The sequence below is a fragment of the Oncorhynchus mykiss genome, chromosome 13, assembly GCF_013265735.2.
Source record: "Oncorhynchus mykiss isolate Arlee chromosome 13, USDA_OmykA_1.1, whole genome shotgun sequence".
Classification (NCBI taxonomy): Eukaryota; Metazoa; Chordata; class Actinopteri; order Salmoniformes; family Salmonidae; genus Oncorhynchus; species Oncorhynchus mykiss.
The window spans coordinates 42761625-42781520 of NC_048577.1; the positions used below are offsets into that span (position 1 = coordinate 42761625).

General features: G+C 42.9%; 1 protein-coding gene across 1 annotated transcript; it reads left to right on the plus strand.

Annotated features, from left to right (window-relative positions):
* The first annotated feature begins 795 nt into the window (after window positions 1–795).
* LOC110486435 (probable ATP-dependent RNA helicase DDX17) lies at window positions 796–19618 on the plus strand. The gene is made up of 13 exons (XM_021558038.2): window positions 796–1279; window positions 5035–5191; window positions 5473–5569; window positions 5759–5892; window positions 6444–6509; window positions 6642–6783; window positions 6920–7080; window positions 13728–13900; window positions 14043–14153; window positions 14297–14358; window positions 14485–14544; window positions 17646–17873; window positions 18055–19618. Exons 1-13 carry the CDS (start codon window positions 1224–1226, stop codon window positions 18519–18521), a joined length of 1914 nt encoding a protein of 637 aa, XP_021413713.1. The 5' UTR covers window positions 796–1223; the 3' UTR covers window positions 18522–19618.
* The last annotated feature ends 278 nt before the right edge of the window (window positions 19619–19896 follow it).

The window sequence follows — 19896 nt, forward strand, 5'->3', positions numbered from 1 at the left end:
AGATGATAGATCGAAAGAAAGGAAAGCCTATTGTTATTGTCTTTTGATCAAGCGTTTCTCCAGACTCATGTAAAACTTGGGTATGTGAAACATGTGGTGAGACTGTAGAAGAAGCTGCTACAGTGTTACAATTGTAAAAAAAAAAAAATGGACACATGACAAGTGTTTGTCGAAGGAATAAATATGTTGTAGTTGAAGAGTCAGATGAAGCACATTGCTGTAATTGTGATGGGAATCATGTTCCCAAGTTCCTGGAGTGCCCTGTAAGGATGAAGGAGGTCGCAGTAGCTAGGATCAGGGCTATCCAGGAGGTCTCCTATGTGGAAGCAGTGAAATTAGCTGAAAGAGAGAGGGGAGATAAGATGGCAGTGGATGCCCCACAGCCTGCAGTGAATGCAGTTTAGGAGAAGGATCCCGAAACACTAACAGTGAAGAAGGTGGACTTTGTTGCGTTTATTTCCCAAGTGATAAATTGCACTGGACAAACAAATACATTTTTTTTTAAACAATTTGAAGAAACTAGACCTCATTGTGATGACGGCAAACATATTTCTGGATCTCCAAGGCTTTACAGCCTAAATGTTACAGGGAATACTGAATGAATATACTGAACCTTTGTAGGGATCTGAATATACATTCGAATCAGACTGAAGGAGTACAGTTTGTTTTATTTACATTTGAATATTATAAGTATATTTTTTTCACCCTTCCCTTCTCCATATTATTTTTGCGTTAAAGCTTATCAGTTTTCACCCCATCCAGTAGGTGCAGGCATGCACCTCCAACGTTGTTTGTGGACCGCCGTAATACCATAGAAGGAGAACTCTAGCTAGCTCAAGCTAATAACAACAACACTCGCCTCAGCGTATATAAATATTTGGCTGCAGTTTCCGAGACGTTTAGCTATCACCTGTTTGCGTTGGTTTGTAGTAAAAACAAAAACTAGATACTTGTTCATTTGTCAAAAATAACACTTTATACACGTTCGTTCAATAATATTTAAAGAAATGTCTCAGTTTCACATTTTTGTATAGCTAGCCAGCTAATGTTAACACAATAAGGGCCTTAACTAGCTAGAGTTACTGTAACGTTGATCGCTTGACATTTTGAACGCGAGAATCTAAGGCTTGCCTGCAAAAACTTGCCCCTGTTCCAGCGGAGAAATATATTATATATATATTTAGCCAACTAACTAGCTAGGTAGAAATCAAGTGGTTTCTAAAATGAGGGGCGGTTCATCGTATGGAGATCGAGACAGGGACCGTGGTCGCGACAGGGGGTAAGTCAGGCAGTTCGCTATTTACCTGGAAACCCGAAGATTAGTTGCATTGATTTCTACGTCGGCATAAATTAGCGTTTGAATCAGGAACGTTTCCTCATACGACCTCTGCAAGCCAGAATGTTGAATGAAATGATATTTTAGCTTACTTTACCGGTTGGTTCTTTTGCAGGTAGGAATGTGAGAGTCGACAATATATCCACAGGAAAGCTTACGCTAACTTTTCAAAGCGTTGCTAGTGCGTTCAGATTTCTTTCACCTGAGCAGGTTTAAATCAAGGATCTCTCTGTACTTTGCTCCGTTCATCTTTCTCTTGATCCTGACTAGTGATCCGGAACTAGAAGCACAAGCATTTCGCTACACTCGCATTAACATCTGCTAACCATGTGTATGTGACAAATAAAATTTGATTTGATTTGATTTGTCCCAGTCCCTGCCACTGAAAAACATTCCCGCAGCAGGATGCTGCCACCACCATGCTTCACCGAAGGGATGGTGCCGGGTTTCATCCAGACCCGAGGCTTGACTTCAGGCCAAAGAGTTCAATGTTGGATTCATCAGACCAGAGAATCCTGTTTCCCATGGGCTGCATCCTTTAGGTGCCTTTTGGCAAACTAAGCAGGCGGTCATGTGCCTTTTACTGAGGAGTGGCTTCTGTCCAGACACTCTACCATAAAGGCCTGATTGGTGGAGTGCTGCAGAGATGGTTGTCATTCTGGAAGGTTCTCCCATCTCCACAGAGGGACTCTGGAGCTCTGTCAGTGACCATTGGGCCCTTCTCCCCCGATTGCTCAGTCTGGCCTGGGCGCCCAGCTCTAGGAACAGTCTTGGTGGTTCCAAACTTAATCCATTTAAGAATGATGGAGGCCACTGTGTTCTTGGGGACCTTCAATGCTGCAGGAATGTTTTGCAGGAATGTTTTGGTACCCTTCCCCAGATCTGTGCCCCAACACAAGTCTGTCTCAGAGCTCTACAGACATTTCCTTCAACCTCAATGATTGTTTTTTTTTACTCTGACATGCACTGTTAACTGTGGGACCTTATATAGACAGGTGTGTGCCTTTCCAAATCATGTCCAATCAATTGAATTTACCACAGGTGGACTCCAATCAAGTTGTAGAAACATCTCAAGGATGATCAATGGAAACAGGATGCAAATGGCTACCCAGTCTATTTGCATTGCCCCCCCTTCTACGCTGCTGCTACTCTGTTATTATCTATGCATTGTCACCTTAATAACTACCTACATGTACATATTACCTCAATTACCTCGACACCGGTGCCCCCGCGCGTTGACTCTGTACCAGTACCTCCGTATATAGCTCCTCTATTGTTATTTACTGCTGCTCTTTAATTATTAGTTATTCCTATCTCTTAATTTTTTTAGGTGTATTCTTAAAACTGCATTGTTGGTTAAGGGCTTGTAAGTAAGAATTTCACTAAGGTCTATAATAATAACTGTGAGGTCTGTAATACCTGTTGTATTCGGTGCATGTTACAAATAACATTTGATTTGATTTGACCTGAGCTCAGTTTCGAGTCTCTTAGCAAAGGGTCTAAATACTTATATAAATAGGGTATTTCTGTTTTTATTTTGTCTAAATTAGCAAACATTTCTCAAAAACAGTTTTCTCTTTGTCATTATGGGATATTGTGTGTAGATTGATTTTAGAATAAGGCTGTAACGTAACAAAATCAAGGGGTCTGAATACTTTCCATTGTCTTGCATTCCCACTGTAAAATGGACCAACAGTGGTAACCGGTAGATTATGTTTCAATGTCATTTTATTCAACATGCTGGTTTGTAGAGGTTGTGAGTGGAAACTTTCCTGATCCAAACACACATTTTTGGCCGATGTAGAATTCAATACAATTCATCATCGTGTTTCCAGTCAAGATAGCTACAGTGCCTTGTGAAAGTATTCGGCCCCCTTGAACTTTGCGACCTTTTGCCACATTTCAGGCTTCAAACATAAAGATATAAAACTGTATTTTTTTGTGAAGAATCAACAACAAGTGGGACACAATCGTGAAGTGGAACGACATTTATTGGATATTTCAAACTTTTTTAACAAATCAAAAACTGAAAAATTGGGCGTGCAAAATTATTCAGCCCCCTTAAGTTAATACTTTGTAGCGCCACCTTTTGCTGCGATTACAGCTGTAAGTCGCTTGGGGTATGTCTCTATCAGTTTTGCACATCGAGAGACTGACATTTTTTCCCATTCCTCCTTGCAAAACAGCTCGAGCTCAGTGAGGTTGGATGGAGAGCATTTGTGAACAGCAGTTTTCAGTTCTTTCCACAGATTCTCGATTGGAATCAGGTCTGGACTTTGACTTGGCCATTCTAACACCTGGATATGTTTATTTTTGAACCATTCCATTGTAGATTTTGCTTTATGTTTTGGATCATTGTCTTGTTGGAAGACAAATCTCCGTCCCAGTCTCAGGTCTTTTGCAGACTCCATCAGGTTTTCTTCCAGAATGGTCCTGTATTTGGCTCCATCCATCTTCCCATCAATTTTAACCATCTTCCCTGTCCCTGCTGAAGAAAAGCAGGCCCAAACCATGATGCTGCCACCACCATGTTTGACAGTGGGGATGGTGTGTTCAGCTGTGTTGCTTTTACGCCAAACATAACGTTTTGCATTGTTGCCAAAAAGTTCAATTTTGGTTTCATCTGACCAGAGCACCTTCTTCCACATGTTTGGTGTGTCTCCCAGGTGGCTTGTGGCAAACTTTAAACAACACTTTTTATGGATATCTTTAAGAAATGGCTTTCTTGCCACTCTTCCATAAAGGCCAGATTTGTGCAATATACGACTGATTGTTGTCCTATGGACAGAGTCTCCCACCTCAGCTGTAGATCTCTGCAGTTCATCCAGAGTGATCATGAGCCTCTTGGCTGCATCTCTGATCAGTCTTCTCCTTGTATGAGCTGAAAGTTTAGAGGGACGGCCAGGTCTTGGTAGATTTGCAGTGGTCTGATACTCCTTCCATTTCAATATTATCGCTTGCACAGTGCTCCTTGGGATGTTTAAAACTTGGGAAATCTTTTTGTATCCAAATCCAGCTTTAAACTTCTTCACAACAGTATCTCGGACCTGCCTGGTGTGTTCCTTGTTCTTCATGATGCTCTCTGTGCTTTTAACGGACCTCTGAGACTATCACAGTGCAGGTGCATTTATACGGAGACTTGATTACACACAGGTGGATTGTATTTATCATCATTAGTCATTTAGGTCAACATTGGATCATTCAGAGATCCTCACTGAACTTCTGGAGAGAGTTTGCTGCACTGAAAGTAAAGGGGCTGAATAATTTTGCACGCCCAATTTTTCAGTTTTTGATTTGTTAAAAAAGTTTGAAATATCCAATAAATGTCGTTCCACTTCATGATAGTGTCCCACTTGTTGTTGATTCTTCACAAAAAAATACAGTTTTCTATCTTTATGTTTGAAGCCTGAAATGTGGCAAAAGGTCGCAAAGTTCAAGGGGGCCGAATACTTTCGCAAGGCACTGTATATCTCTATTCACTTTAGCTAACAAGAATATCTAACCAAAGATGGATAGCTACAATTAATCTATAAAGACCAGCTACTTAGCTAGCTTGCTATGTAATCCTCTTCATACCCTTTGGGACCAATGGACAAAATGTGATCCCTCCAATTCTTTCTGTCCTTGGCAAATGTTGTGTACAGTGAGTCTAGCTTGAGGTATTCAAATACTAATCAATGTGCTTGTCATCTTGTTAGGAGTCCTCGTTTTGGGTCTAGCAGAGGTCCCCCTCCCAACAAGAAGTTTGGGAACCCAGGGGAGCGTTTGCGCAAGAAGAAATGGGACCTAAACGAGCTTCCAAAGTTTGAGAAGAACTTTTACAATGAACATCCAGATGTCCAGCGCATGAGCCAGGTATTTCCCCACACCAGTGTGCTTCAGTCATGGAGAACCACAAGTGTTTGTGCATTTCTTACAGAACATTCCAGTAGGCCAACTATGACATCTGATTCAACTAATCAAGGGTTCGATGTTTAGTGAATCTGTTTTATTTGTGCTGGGCAGTCTGCACACTCTTGGTCTCCACTAAGATTGAACAGCACTGCCCTACGCTCTTATTGACTTATTCTGCAGTTGTTGCCAGATGTGCCACCCTTGACACTATTGGTGGACAGATATTGTTTTCTGTCTTTCAGTATGACTTGGAGGAGTTTCGCAGGAAGAAGGAGATCACTATCAGGGGGTCAGGCTGCCCGAAGCCTGTCAGTAGCTTCTCCCAGGCCCATTTTCCCCGTAAGTACAACATCTTTTCAGTACAACTGAACTGCCCTGGCGTCATTGTGAGTATGCATATCGTTTTCACCTCTGGGGAAAAATCTATTCTGGCTGGTGATGTGGACAACTGAACCTTAGATTTGTTAACCAATGCAATTTATAGTTATTTAGTTATGCTTATAAGATGTTCTTATCCACTTCACCCAGAGTATGTGATGGATGTGCTGATGCAGCAGAACTTTAAGGAGCCCACAGCTATCCAGGCACAAGGCTTCCCTCTGGCCCTGAGTGGCAGGGACATGGTGGGCATCGCACAGACAGGTTCTGGGAAAACCTTATCGGTGAGGTGCAGCTGTAGCTCCGTCATCATACATTCACATTAACAGAACAGGATGAACAAAAAGTTACAGCAACACTTAGGAACAATAGTAGCATGCACACTGTTCATATCTGTAGACATTTTTATTAATTTCTTTCTGCTCATTTTTACACATACCCCTGTGTTGACTGCCATACAATATCCTCAGTTATCTTGTCTGCATTCTAGAGCCTGACCGATATGTGTTTTTGGGGGTCCGATACCGATTAAGATTTTTTGAGGGGGCAAAACGTACCAATATGATATACCTGCAGATATACTGTTTTACAGTGGACAAATGAATGTGAACATTTTCCATACTGACTTTTTAGAAGTGGCCATCCAAAAGAGTAATTGTCTAAGAAATATGCTGCAAATGTTGATTTCTTACATTGTGACAGTAATGGCACATCATGAGAATGTCCACAAGTGTTCCTTTTTTCATCCTATTCATTGAATATTGGTTACGGTGGAATTATTCATCTCTCCTGCTTGATGTGGGGCGTTTATACCCTTGTTGTTGTATCTCCTCAGTATCTCCTGCCTGCCATTGTGCACATTAACCACCAGCCCTACCTAGAAAGAGGAGACGGACCAATCGTAAGTAATCCATTTTGGATGAATCTTACAGCATGTTTCCTATAATTGTTTAGATGTATGGATATCAGCCACTTCCAAAATGTATTATATTCAGGGAGTGTTTTTTTCTATCCCTGTCCTGTCTCTGTGCAGTGTTTGGTTCTGGCACCAACTCGAGAGCTGGCCCAGCAGGTTCAGCAAGTGGCGCATGAATACGGCAAGTCGTCACGCATCAAGAGCACCTGTGTCTATGGGGGAGCTCCCAAGGGACCCCAGATCCGTGACCTGGAGAGAGGTAACGAGGCTCCTCTGGAAAAAGGCCTACACACTAGTCACTATAACCTATATGCTGAAGAAAATCCATACTCTTTTCCATTGCGCATGTCTGTCTAAACCAGAGAAATCTACCCTGCTCTCTTTCTCCCTCCCAGGTGTTGAGATCTGCATCGCCACCCCGGGTCGTCTCATTGACTTCCTGGAGGCAGGGAAGACCAACCTACGGCGCTGCACCTACTTGGTGCTGGACGAGGCTGACAGGATGCTGGACATGGGCTTTGAGCCTCAGATCCGCAAGATTGTTGACCAGATTAGGGTGAGCAGGGTTCTCTAGTCACTCAAGCAAAGTGACCCTCATTTTACAGCTGTTATTACCTCACCTCTTTCCAATGCATTAGCTACACATTGACGCATTTCAGGCCTGCCTAAGACCATATACACAGAGTAGAGCTGTCCCTCACTACATCAAAAATATTGATTGACCGAGAGTTGTCGTGTTCCTTCGACCAATTGATTGGTTGAAATGTTTTAACTTAATTTTCCATATATACACTGCTCAAAAAAATAAAGGGAACACTAAAATAACACATCCTAGATCTGAATGAATAAACTATTCTTATTAAATACTTTTTTCTTTACATAGTTGAATGTGCTGACAACAAAATCACACAAATTATCAATGGAAATCAAATTTATCAACCCATGGAGGTCTGGATTTGGAGTCACACTCAAAATTAAAGTGGAAAACCACACTGCAGGCTGATCCAACTTTGATGTAATGTCCTTAAAACAAGTCAAAATGAGGCTCAGTAGTGTGTGTGGCCTCCACGTGCCTGTATGACCTCCCTACAACGCCTGGGCATGCTCCTGATGAGGTGGCGGATGGTCTCCTGAGGGATCTCCTCCCAGACCTGGACTAAAGCATCCTCCAACTCCTGGACAGTCCGTGGTGCAACGTGGCGTTGGTGGATGGAGCGAGACATGATGTCCCAGATGTGCTCAATTGGATTCAGGTCTGGGGAACGGGCGGGCCAGTCCATAGCATCAATGCCTTCCTCTTGCAGGAACTGCTGACACACTCCAGCAACATGAGGTCTAGCATTGGTCTCACAAGGGGTCTGAGGATCTCATCTCGGTACATAATGGCAGTCGGGCTACCTCTGGCGAGCACATGGAGGGCTGTGCGGCCCCCCAAAGAAATGCCACCCCACACCATGACTGACCCACCACCAAACCGGTCATGCTGGAGGATGTTGCAGGCAGCAGAACGTTCTCCACGGCGTCTCCAGACTGTCACGTCTGTCACGTGCTCAGTGTGAACCTGCTTTCATCTATGAAGAGCACAGGGCGCCAGTGGCGAATTTGCCAATCTTGGTGTTCTCTGGCAAATGCCAAACGTCCTGCACGGTGTTGGGCTGTAAGCACAACCCCCACCTGTAGACGTCGGGCCCTCATACCACCCTCATGGAGTCTGTTTCTGACCGTTTGAGCAGACACATGCACATTTGTGGCCTGCTGGAGGTAATTTTGCAGGGCTCTGGCAGTGCTCCTCCTGCTCCTCCTTGCACAAAGGCGGAGGTAGCAGTCCTGCTGCTGGGTTGTTGCCTTCCTATGGCCTCCTCCACGTCTCCTGATGTACTGGCCTGTCTCCTGGTAGCACCTCCATGCTCTGGACACTACGCTGACAGACACAGCAAACCTTCATGCCACAGCTCGCATTGATGTGCCATCCTGGATGAGCTGCACTACCTGAGCCACTTGTGTGGGTTGTAGACTCCGTCTCATGCTACCACTAGAGTGAAAGCACCGCCAGCATTCAAAAGTGACCAAAACATCAGCCAGGAAGCATAGGAACTAAGAAGTGGTCTGTGGTCCCCACCTGCAGAACCACTCCTTTATTGGGGGTCCCTTGCTAATTGCCTATAATTTCCACCTGTTGTCTATTCCATTTGCACAACAGCATGTGAAATTTATTGTCAATCAGTGTTGCTTCCTAAGTGGACAGTTTGATTTCACAGAAGTGTGATTGATTTGGAGTTACATTGTGTTGTTTAAGTGTTCCCTTTATTTTTTTGTGCAGTGTAGATACACACACTGTGTTTGAATAAACTCAACTATATACAGTGGCTTGCGACAGTATTCACCCCCCTTGGCATTTTTCCTATTTTGTTGCCTTACAACCTGGAATTAAAATTGATTTTTAGGGGGTTTGTATAATTTGATTTACACAACATGCCTACCACTTTGGAGATGCAAAATATGTTTTATTGTTAAACAAACAAGAAATAAGACCCCAAAAAACAGAACTTGAGCGTGCATAACTATTCAGAGTCTCTTATGTCTCTATAAGCTTGGCCACTGGGATTTGGCCATCTAGCCACTGGGATTTTTGCCCATTCAAGGCTAAACTGCTCTAGCTCCTTCAAGTTGGATGGGTTCCGCTGGTGTATAGCAATCTTTAAGTCTTACCACAGATTCTCAATTGGATTGAGGTCTGGCATTTGACTAGGCCATTCCAAGACATTTAAATGTTTCCCCTTAAACCACTTGAGTGTTGCTTTAGCAGTATGCTTATGGTCATTGTCCTGCTGGAAGGTGAACCTCCGTCCCAGTCTCAAAGCTCTGGAAGACTGAAACAGGTTTCCCTCAAGGATCCCCACAGCATGATGCTGCCACCGCCATGCTTCACTGTGTGGATGGTGTTCTCGTGGTGATGAGATTTGCGCCAGACATAACGTTTTCCTTGATGGCCAAAAAGCTACATTTTAGTCTCATCTGACCAGAGTATGTTTGGGGAGTCTCCCACATGCCTTTTGGCGAACACCAAACGTGTTTGCTTATTTTTTTCTTTAAGATTTTTTTTTTCTGGACACTCTTCCATAAAGCCCAGCTCTGTGGAGTGTACTGCTTAAACTTGTCCTATGGACAGATACTCCGATCTCAGCTGTGGAGCTTTGCAGCTCCTTCTGGGCTATCTTTGGTCTCTTTGTTGTCTCTGATTAATGCCCTCCTTGCCTGGTCTGTGAGTTTTGGTGGGCGGCCCTCTTGTGGTGCCATATTCTTTCAATTTTTTAAATAACAGATTTAATGGTGCTCCGTGGGATGTTCAAAGTTTCTGATATTTTTTTATAACCCAACCCTGATCTGTACTTCTCCACAACTTTGTCCCTGACCTGTTTAGAGAGCTCCTTTGTCTTCATGGCGCCGCTTGCTTAGTGGTGTTGTAGGCTTTGGAGACTATATACTGAGATCATGTGACATTTAGATTGCCCACAGGTGGACTTTATTTAACTAATTATGTGACTTCTGTAGGTAATTGGTTGCACCAGATCTTATTTAGGGGCTTCATAGCAAAGGGGGTGAATGCATATGCACAAACCACTTTTCTGTTTTGTGTTCTTTTGAATTCTTTGAAATAAGTAATTTTTTTCAATTCACTTCACCAATTTGGACTATTTTGTGTATGTCCATTACATGAAATCCAAATAAAAATCCATTTAAATTACAGGTTGTAATGCAACAAAATAGGAGGGGATGAATACTTTTGCAAGGCACTGTATGCACTGAGCTTGTCTGATGCTTTAAGTAAACTGTTTGATTAAATAATTAAGACACATGACTGGCGCACATTGTCTCGCTCTCCTCCCTAATGTAGCAAAAAGGCACCACAGCACAGCAAGTGTTAATTGCACTGTCCATGCTGAAGCTGTAATGTAATTTCAGCAATTTAGTTTCTGACCGAAAGTTCTGTTACCGAAATCCCTAATTTGTGTAGGAAAAATATTCCCTCAACCCTCACTCTTTTAGGGATAGCCCCCTTTTTTTCAATTTTTGCCTAAATGACGTACCCAAATCTAACTGTCTGTAGCTCAGGCCCTGAAGCAAGGATATGCATTTTCTTGGTACCATTTGAAAGGAAACACCTTGAAGTTTGTAGAAATGTGAATTGAATGTAAGAGAATATAGCACAATAGATGTGGTAAAAGAAAATACAAAGAAAAAATCTACCACCATTTTGAAATGCAACAGAAAGGTCGCACTTCCAGCCATCACTCTGGTTTTAATTCCGATGGTGTCCACAAGATGACAGCAGTGTATGTGCAAAGTTTTTCAGACGGATAACTTGAAGTATGAGCAAACTAAATGACATTTAGTGTGAATTCACCCAGGTACATTTGGGCCAATCGTGAAGGAGACATTTGCTTTCATATGACATTTTTCTGCAAGAATATCATAACATCTGTATACTTGGACTTTGATATAGCTTTTCCAGTATTAGTAGCCATATTATAAGTTCAACATTTGCAAAACAACCAGTTTTCATAACTTCATAACTCTGAATATTCTTATCATTTTTGTCCAAAATGAGAAGGCATGCTGTCGTACAAGGTTTGTAGCTACATTTTCCGACAGATACATGGTACTCCCATAAAGCCCAGCTCATTGGCTATCTAGCTAGCTTTGTTTGACTCCGATTGGTGCTTATTTGACAAAGTTAGAGTCGTTCAAGTGAAGATCGCCCGTGTCATCGGCGTGCCATGAAGGTGTCGCTCTCTGACCAAATATGGTGTCCTATAGGATATACTACACCCCTAATAATATAGTGAAGTCTTGTTACGTTGTAGGATCTCTGAGGAATACATATTAACGCGATTTGACTGGTTGAAACAACGTTTAGGATGAGATTTTCACAGATCCCTTTCTTTGCAAATTAAACAAGTGGAAATACAAAATCAATCATACATGCTATATGGACCATTTTAGGATATGAAAAATGATTTTATCTAACAAAATTACACTTCATGTTGTCACTGGGACCCTTTGGATGATAAACCAGAGCAAGATTTCAGAATGGAAGTACACATTTCACCTTCAGAGGTGAATTTATCAAACCTATCGCGGTGAAAAAAGTGTTTTGTTGTTAGGAGCTCTCCTCAAACAATAGCATGGCATTTTTTCCCGCAGTAATATACTGTACTATATTAATAAGAATTTAAGCTTTCAGCCGATATAAGACACTTATATGTACCGACATTTGTTGTTTTTCTCTAAAATCTGCAATGGCGACACAAGGCGCTGCATGATTTACAACTGTCCTATTGACGGGGCGCCGATCCCTAAGAAGTTTAAGTGAAACATGTAAGCATCGCATGCATGTGACCAATAGGGCCTGACCTATAGCCTATCATAATCACATCAATAAATTGGCTATAACAGTTGCTGTTAGATTACAATATTATTACCTTTCCTGACCATTTGGAACTGTGTAAACAGAAACTGATCTAACGGGGGAAAAATATATAAAGCCTTTATGACAGCAGACTAAAACCGGTTTCATGCATTCGTAAATTGCGTTTCATTTATTGTTTAGACTAATCATTGAAAGCTCCCGTTGTTATTTAATTTGAAAGCTAAAATGCTTGATTGCATTTCAAAACATGAATGTATTGTATGCTGTGTGATGACATGAATGAATGATTGATTGATTGACTGATATATTGAAATACAGGCCTAAGTAAGTTACGGTTAAGTAAGTTAAGACTAAACAGTATGCACACTTAGGCCTACAGCTCGATAGTGGTTAAGCCTACTAATGATAACGACATTACTAATAATTGTAATATCAATAAGAAGGAGATCAATAAAAAGGAGGGTATAGGAGCGAGAGCTGTGTGCATATTATGTGTGACAAACAGGTGCTGTGAGATTACAATCACATTTTTCTGCCTGTTGGAACAGTGTAAACCACACTAAATAAGTGATACCAGTCTGTTCTAACAGGAAAACAATTGTAACGCCTTTATTGTAGCATAGCAAAGAATAAAAACAGCCGAATCTGTGAAATTGCTTTATCCGACATGTTGCCATTGCATGAGGCTTGGTGCTCATGGAATCATTAGGCTATGAAACAAACACTCCAACAGGCAACAGAAGCAAGATCGGTCTTATTTCTGTAGTTATGTACGGATGATTTATAAAGCCAGGCACATTTAACAGTTAGGATATTGATTATAGAACTAATTAAGTTGGGGTTTCCTCCATTTTCTTAGACAATCAGGTTAAGGCTGTTTCCTCGTTGCTGCTGCTGCCTCTGCCGTATTGTTCTCAATCCCAATATGCTGGTTAACTTGCTATTATGCACATAGCAACATAGGGAAAGTTGCCAATTCTACAGCACACTGAAGATTGTTTCAGAACCGCGGACAGCGACTGTATCCAATGCGGGAGAAAGAGCATTTGTTATAAAATAATATTAGATTTATTAGTGTTGCACCATTATCTTTTACATAGTATAACCATGTACAATATCAGTATCACATCTTACAGTGATGGACTGTGCTCTTTCCATGACATAGTTTTCACCTGGTCAGTCTATGACCCCTTATTGATGTCATTCGCTATAATCAGTGTAGATGAAGGGGAGGCGACAGGTTTAAGAAGGACTTTTAAGCCTTGTGACAATTGTGACATGGATTGTGTATGTGTACCATTCAGAGGTTCAAGGGGCAAGACAAAATATTTAAGTGCCTTTGAACAGGGTATGGTAGTAGGTGCCTGGCGCACCGGTTTGAATGTGTCAAGAACTGTAACGCTGCTAAGTTTTTCAACTGTTTCCCGTGTCTATCAAGAATGATCCACCACCCAAAGGACATCCAACCAACTTAACACAGTAGAGTCCCTGTGGAGCGGTCTCGACACCTTGTAGTCCATGCCCTGATGAATTATGGTTGTTCTGCGGGCAAAAGGGGTTGCCACTCAATATTAGGATGGTGTTCCTAATGTTTTGTACACTGAGTGTATATGTCTGTAGATGGACTACTACAAATTCTTTATTCCAAATGGCTAGTGGTTCCTAGTCTATATCCCCAAACTGCTGCTATATTGTAATAAAACATCTGATACTGCTGCTAGCTACTGCAAAATGTTCTTTATCAAGAGTTTCTAATGCTGCTCTCATCCCAGCCTGACAGACAGACCCTGATGTGGAGTGCCACCTGGCCCAAGGACGTGCGGCAGCTAGCAGAGGACTTCCTGAAGGACTATGTCCAGATCAACGTGGGAGCCCTGGAGCTGAGCGCCAACCACAACATCCTGCAGATTGTGGATGTGTGCACGGAGAGTGAGAAGGACAACAAGTGAGGCTAAGACTTCACTCTACTCCACTGAAACATTAGCGTTAGTGAATGGGACTGTGTTGATGTAGACTGATGAGGCTTGGTCGTAGACCGATGTAACTAACTCTCCATTGGCTAACATGTTCGCGCTCCTTCTCCCCAGGCTGCTCCAGCTGATGGAGGAGATCATGGCTGAGAAGGAGAACAAGACCATCATCTTTGTGGAGACCAAGAAACGCTGCGATGATCTGACCCGCAGAATGAGACGTGATGGGTGAGCGAGGGAAAGGAACACACACTCGGGGAGTAATTAATTGATTGATTGAATATAAAATACTTCTGGTCATGGGGTTGTACTACTTCATAACAATTCCCAGTTCTCTGATCATCAAGCTGACAGGTTGGTTTACTCCTCAGGTGGCCAGCGATGTGTATCCATGGTGACAAGACTCAGCCAGAGAGAGACTGGGTGCTGACAGGTAAGACGTGGTTTATTAGGTGTATTATATGGGCTACTATAGGGCTAATTGGTATTGGTTGTTTCCGTGACGCCTTCCTTTGTGTCCCTCAGCTGATCTCTTGGCATTTCCTCTCTCCTTCTATAGAGTTCCGTAGTGGCAAGGCTCCTATTCTTATTGCTACTGATGTGGCCTCACGTGGTTTGGGTATGTACTGTGTGCTCAGAATAAAAGCACAGTCTCTCGGCATGAATACAAACACAGACATATTCCCTCAATGGGCTATGAGTAGGACACCTACTTGTTCTTAGATGTACAGTATACTAGCCTCATTGCATGTAAGAAACCCAAGAAATGTATAGATTTATTGAATTCATGAAATGGCCTCCACAAAACACATTGAAGCAGATTTCTGTGAGTACTGTTGCCACTTTGTTTAATATGAAGTGAGACTTTCTTGTCAGTAGTACTTCTTAGATACAGAGTATGTATTTAAGAAGTATGCCTTATTTCTGGAACTAATTTTTCTTTGTGGAATGCCAGGTCCCTTGAATAACAGGGCTAGAGAAAATCCAACCATTCAGTAGATCTAAAAACATATAGTAATTTGAGATACCTTTTGTCAGTGTGTGAAGTATGAACTTAAAATAACGGGTATGGAGAGTGATGCACCCCCTTATGGCAATCAATTTTTATAACCAAATTTTGTTTTGTTTCTGTGTTCATTTATTTTCTTTCATTTTGTTTTTGTTTTGTTTCCAAGTCTCTCTTCCGGCACTAGAAGCGCACAGGCCCACTGGAGCCTGCAGCCGGACCTAGGCATGACTAATCGAGCCTGGGTTGCGGAGAGAAACACAGGGGAGAGGAGGCCTGATTTATCAATCACAGACACAGACATCTCTCCGAAAACCCAGAACAGAGCCCTCAAAAAAACTCTCCCCCTTCCAGCAAACTGACTGCCTGGACGACAGAGGGGGGGGAGGAAGGGTTCTGCTGGGATTCCAAATTTTAAACTGGGGCGGGGCGGTCAGCTCAGAGGGCCAAGAGGGGGGCGGCCTCCCACAAGCTATGCCACCAGCCTGCAACAGTAACGCGCCATATGTAGTTCCTTTCATAAATGACACTAATATAGATACACAATGCTAAGCAGGTTTGTTTCACTAAACAGCTTTAACGTTTTCAGAGGATTTCTCCATTTCCTTTGCTAATATGGAGCGTTTTCAAAAAGCCCTAGTTAGCCATATTTGAAGATACTAAATGAGGCTTGGCATCATTGGAGATCAATTGATTGACAAGTAGTTTGCCAGAAACATTCTTCGAGTAATTCTAGCATACAGTATAGCTAGTCTTAAATGTAGACAAATCCTTTCCCCAGAGGTTAATAGATACAGTGGTGCGTTACAAGAAGACAGTAAAAGGCGGCAGGCCGGAGCATTTGTCGCTTTGCTGGAGGCTCCCCTCTAAACTGCCCCTGCAGCCCCCTATGCAGCCTGACACCCCCACCACTGGCTGTGCCGGCCTCTCCCTCTGCGGGCGTCATGTCTGGTCCTGGCTGGCAGGAGTCCTGGCCTGAAGGAGCCTCTCTGTACCCCCCCCCCCCCCCCCCCCCCCCCCCCCCTCGCTGTCTCTCTCTATTCCGCCTTCTCTCTGCCCACCCCTTAATCTATCTCACTTTACACTGTCCATTTACCTGTTCATAGTCCACTGTTTAGAGATGCATTCTCTTTCTACCTCAACCTATGCTTATTCTGACCTTGGTCATGTGATCCCTTGGCCTTCTTCCCAAATCTTTCATGCTTTCATCTCTTTACTTCAAATATCAAATGACTCTTTGTGTGCATCATGCAAAGACAACCCAGACCTGTAGAAATGATTCAGAAAAATGGAAACGTTCTACCTGCACTCAGCAAACCCCAGTCAGAATCATGTCCTGACAACATCTCTATATTCGCCCCTCTACAAATGCTCATTTTCCCTGGCAAAGCCCCTTAATGTTGAGTATTTTAGCTCCCCAAAACCTCCACATCGCCACCCCAGTGTCTGTTTCTTGTTACTGCACTTGAACCCCTGGGCTCCTGGACACGCTGTCAGTCTGGGAAGGACTCGGGGGGACTTCCCTGGGTCTCTTCCATTTGTCTCCTCTGAACAGATTTCTACCAAAGACCTTGGATAATCTCAACAACAACCCCAGAAAATATCCCCCAAACTAGAATTAAACATCAGGTATTTGCTAGAAACAGGAGAGGATGCTTACCATACAGGTAGTTACAGGAAGTCCATATTTAGACCCCTGAAGTCACATTGAAGTACCCAACAGTACAGAAACAGTAGCCCAATTTCCCCTATTCATGCCCCTGATGACATGAAGAGGCAGAGCAAGGGGGTGGTGTCAGACCCAGTCCAGCCTGGGTTCTGGCTCTGCCACTCCAGTTAGGAGGGATGTGTGGAGGAGTGATGGGAGGGGGGAGGACCCATGTTGTCCTCCTCACTCTCCTACCCCTACAGACCTCCCAGGACTGGTCGGGGGGGACAGAGGGCACTAACCTTGTAAGTCATCTCTAATACAGGGTAAGTACCTCACCCCACCTTCCCTGTTCCCATCCACCTCATCGGTCCGTAAGAAAGAGACATTTTTAACCCACAGCAGTGTTTTCAGAGCCCTATGTCAACTGTAATGAGAAACAGACTTTTAAAAAAAAGTTAAATTCCACCCTTTAAAGAAATCTTACCCGTTGCCCGTTTTGTCAATGGATACAGATGTACCCCGTTTATTTATTTGGAGTTTCAGCCCCACTCAAAATGGGGATGTTCAAACCCTATTTGTAAATGATTTAGTCTATCTGGTATTGGTTGGCTCTTATTGTAACGTTTTGGTCATGAAGAAGCGGTATATTCAGTGCTTGACAAAAAGCATTTGAAATATATAGTGACTGGAATACTGAGGAGCCCATTGTATTTTTCGAGGAACATAGTGTATTGGTTAGCAAATAATATTGAAAGTATTGTAGTTATGTTGGGGTAAGTAGGATTTGTGTTTCTGCATTATGTACCGATTACATTGTTCACTAGACAGGTAAGCGAGGTTTCAGAGTTAGATCTGTCTATGGGTATTGTCTGTACCAAGTACATGTCTAGTTTTGCTTGGTGCACAAAGCAAATATCTTAAAATAGGAATAAATGACCTCTCCATTCCTCTCCCTGACCTTTCCACAGGTGGCATATTGTTGTGAAATGTTTCTATCAATCAATGCTGCTTTTCCTAACTTGTCCTTGTCTCTTCTCCCTCCCTACCCAACTCCTAACCCAAGATGTGGAGGATGTCAAATTTGTCATCAATTATGACTACCCAAACTCCTCTGAGGACTACATCCACCGTATCGGCCGTACGGCCCGTAGCACCAACAAGGGTACAGCCTACACATTCTTCACTCCGGGCAACCTTCGTCAGGCCCGTGAGCTCATCCGTGTTCTAGAGGAGGCCCGGCAGGCCATAAACCCCAAGCTGCTGCAACTGGTCAACACTGGCCGTGGAGGAGGTGAGAGAATGAGGGAGAGAGTTGCCCCTCTAGATATTTGTTGAAGTGATTGACAGTGGGCTGTTGACTTGAGGTTTCTTCATTGTACGTTGAACAAGCTAGTTTTTTACAGTACGTGTCAGTGTGTCCAGGTATTTGCAGCATTTTATAACTGACTTCATCTTCTCTCTTTGGAATGCAGGAGGCAGGTCACGTTTCCGTGGCAACGGCTCCAACGCCAGCAACCCCAACCTGATGTATCAGGATGAGTGCAACCGGCGCATGCGCACCGTAAGCAGCAAGGACAGCCGGGGGAGCAGCAGCGGCACGGGGAGCAGCAGCAGCTTCAGCCGCGACAGCCGAGATGGAGGGAGCAGCCGCGCCGGGGACAGGTCGTCCTCTTCCTACAGGGACAGGAGAGACAGCCGCAGCTATGGCTCCAGCTCCTCCTACAGCCAGTACAAGTCCGGGAGCAGCAATGGGGGGCAAGATCAGTCAGCGGGGCAGTTTGGTTCAGTCAGCAGGTCCAGTAAGCCCCCTCCACCCTCCTCAGGGCCGCAGCCCCTCATGGCCCAGAAGTTTACCCCAGCCAAGCCCATGATGGGATTAATGGGGCACTCGCCCTTCCAGTTTGCTTCCCCACCCCCTCCAACCTCACAAAGGAAGTAAAGCTGGGGCTAGCCCTCACCACACATGCATACAATCCCCAACATCAACCAGAAAAGTCAGTTGTGTTAGGATTTAGCTCGTCAGGTTTTGAGATTCTGGAGTACTGTGCTTGAAATCTTGGCTTTAGCTGACATAAATCCAGAAGTGTTTCGTTAGATTGGTGAGCGTTAAAAATAAGAAGTCAGATGATTTGTTGTGGACATTCAACATTCCAATAATTAACTTGCCTGACTAACAAGCAGTTTGACATCAGTGCTTTGAAAGGATTTGTTTAAGCATTAAAATAGCTGTACAAATGCAGATTGTCATTTGAGTAGTTAGACCACAATTGAAGTGGAATACGCTGAAATGTAATAGTTTGTAGGTGATGAAAGCATTTTCATTGATGTGCCGTCTAATTTGTTTCATGTTGCTTTTCCCACAAAACACATATCCAGCGCTGTCAACAGTTAACCTTTTCAGCATATTGTCCTCCAACGTAAAGGTTATTTCATTATTGTACAAACCGGCTTTCTTAGTATAGTGAGCTTCGAATGAGTCTTTTCAGTGTATGAATGTGTTATTTTGCCTTTCGGTGTACGAGGCAGGTGCTACCGTTTCTCAACAACTTTTTTTTCTCAGCTCATTCAGATGTGCTTTTTGTTCTTCAGCTTTAGCTAGTTTGTACATAAGTGATTATTTTCCCATTTAGACTTTCTCTGAAAAAGGTGATTAGTAAATCAGTTCCAGGACAGTATTTTGAAATCTGGAGACATTTCCTGTCATGAGGAAAATTTGACTTTAGTTTGTTCATTCAAACCTTTATATACACTTATGTAGGTTATTTTAATGGTTTATTTTGTGGGATCGTTAAACCCCTCGGTAGCTGGAGCATATAATAAAATAGTTTCATGGTCTTGGGATTATTGTTTCTCTATTGAACTCTAAACCTGTCACACATGCTTGTTTCTTCCTAGTGTAGAGATGTATAGGTTAGTGCTTATCTGTCCTTTGCACCTGTAGTTGAATCATTCTAGTATGTAGACAAGACCAACCTGTAAAATCACATTACTGTCTGGTTTTGTTTCAGGTTTCAATAAAGCTTTTGAATGTTTAAAGTGTGTCTAACATTTTGTTTCTGCACTCCACTAGGTGAGGTATTGATGGTGCTCCTAAAACTACCATTGTGTGAATGAGCTTGGTTAAGATTGTCAGACTCCTACATCTTAATGACAACAGTTTAAACCCCAAGAAAAATAACTTACTACGTTTTCAATAATATTCTCTTTGCAAATGTACATAAGTTCCAATATTTACAGAGTTGTATTGGAGATGCCTGGTGGAATGTGCTTGGGAGACTCAAGCCTTTGAGGAAAGAGTGATTCAGCAAGACAAC

Coding starts and splice junctions, on each gene's coding strand:
- LOC110486435 (XM_021558038.2), top strand. CDS start 1,224: ATGAGGGGCGGTTCATCGTATGGAGATCGAGACAGGGACCGTGGTCGC. Junction 5,570..5,758: donor CTCCCAGGCCCATTTTCCCC/GTAAGTACAACA, acceptor CACTTCACCCAG/AGTATGTGATGGATGTGCTG. Junction 5,893..6,443: donor GTTCTGGGAAAACCTTATCG/GTGAGGTGCAGC, acceptor GTATCTCCTCAG/TATCTCCTGCCTGCCATTGT.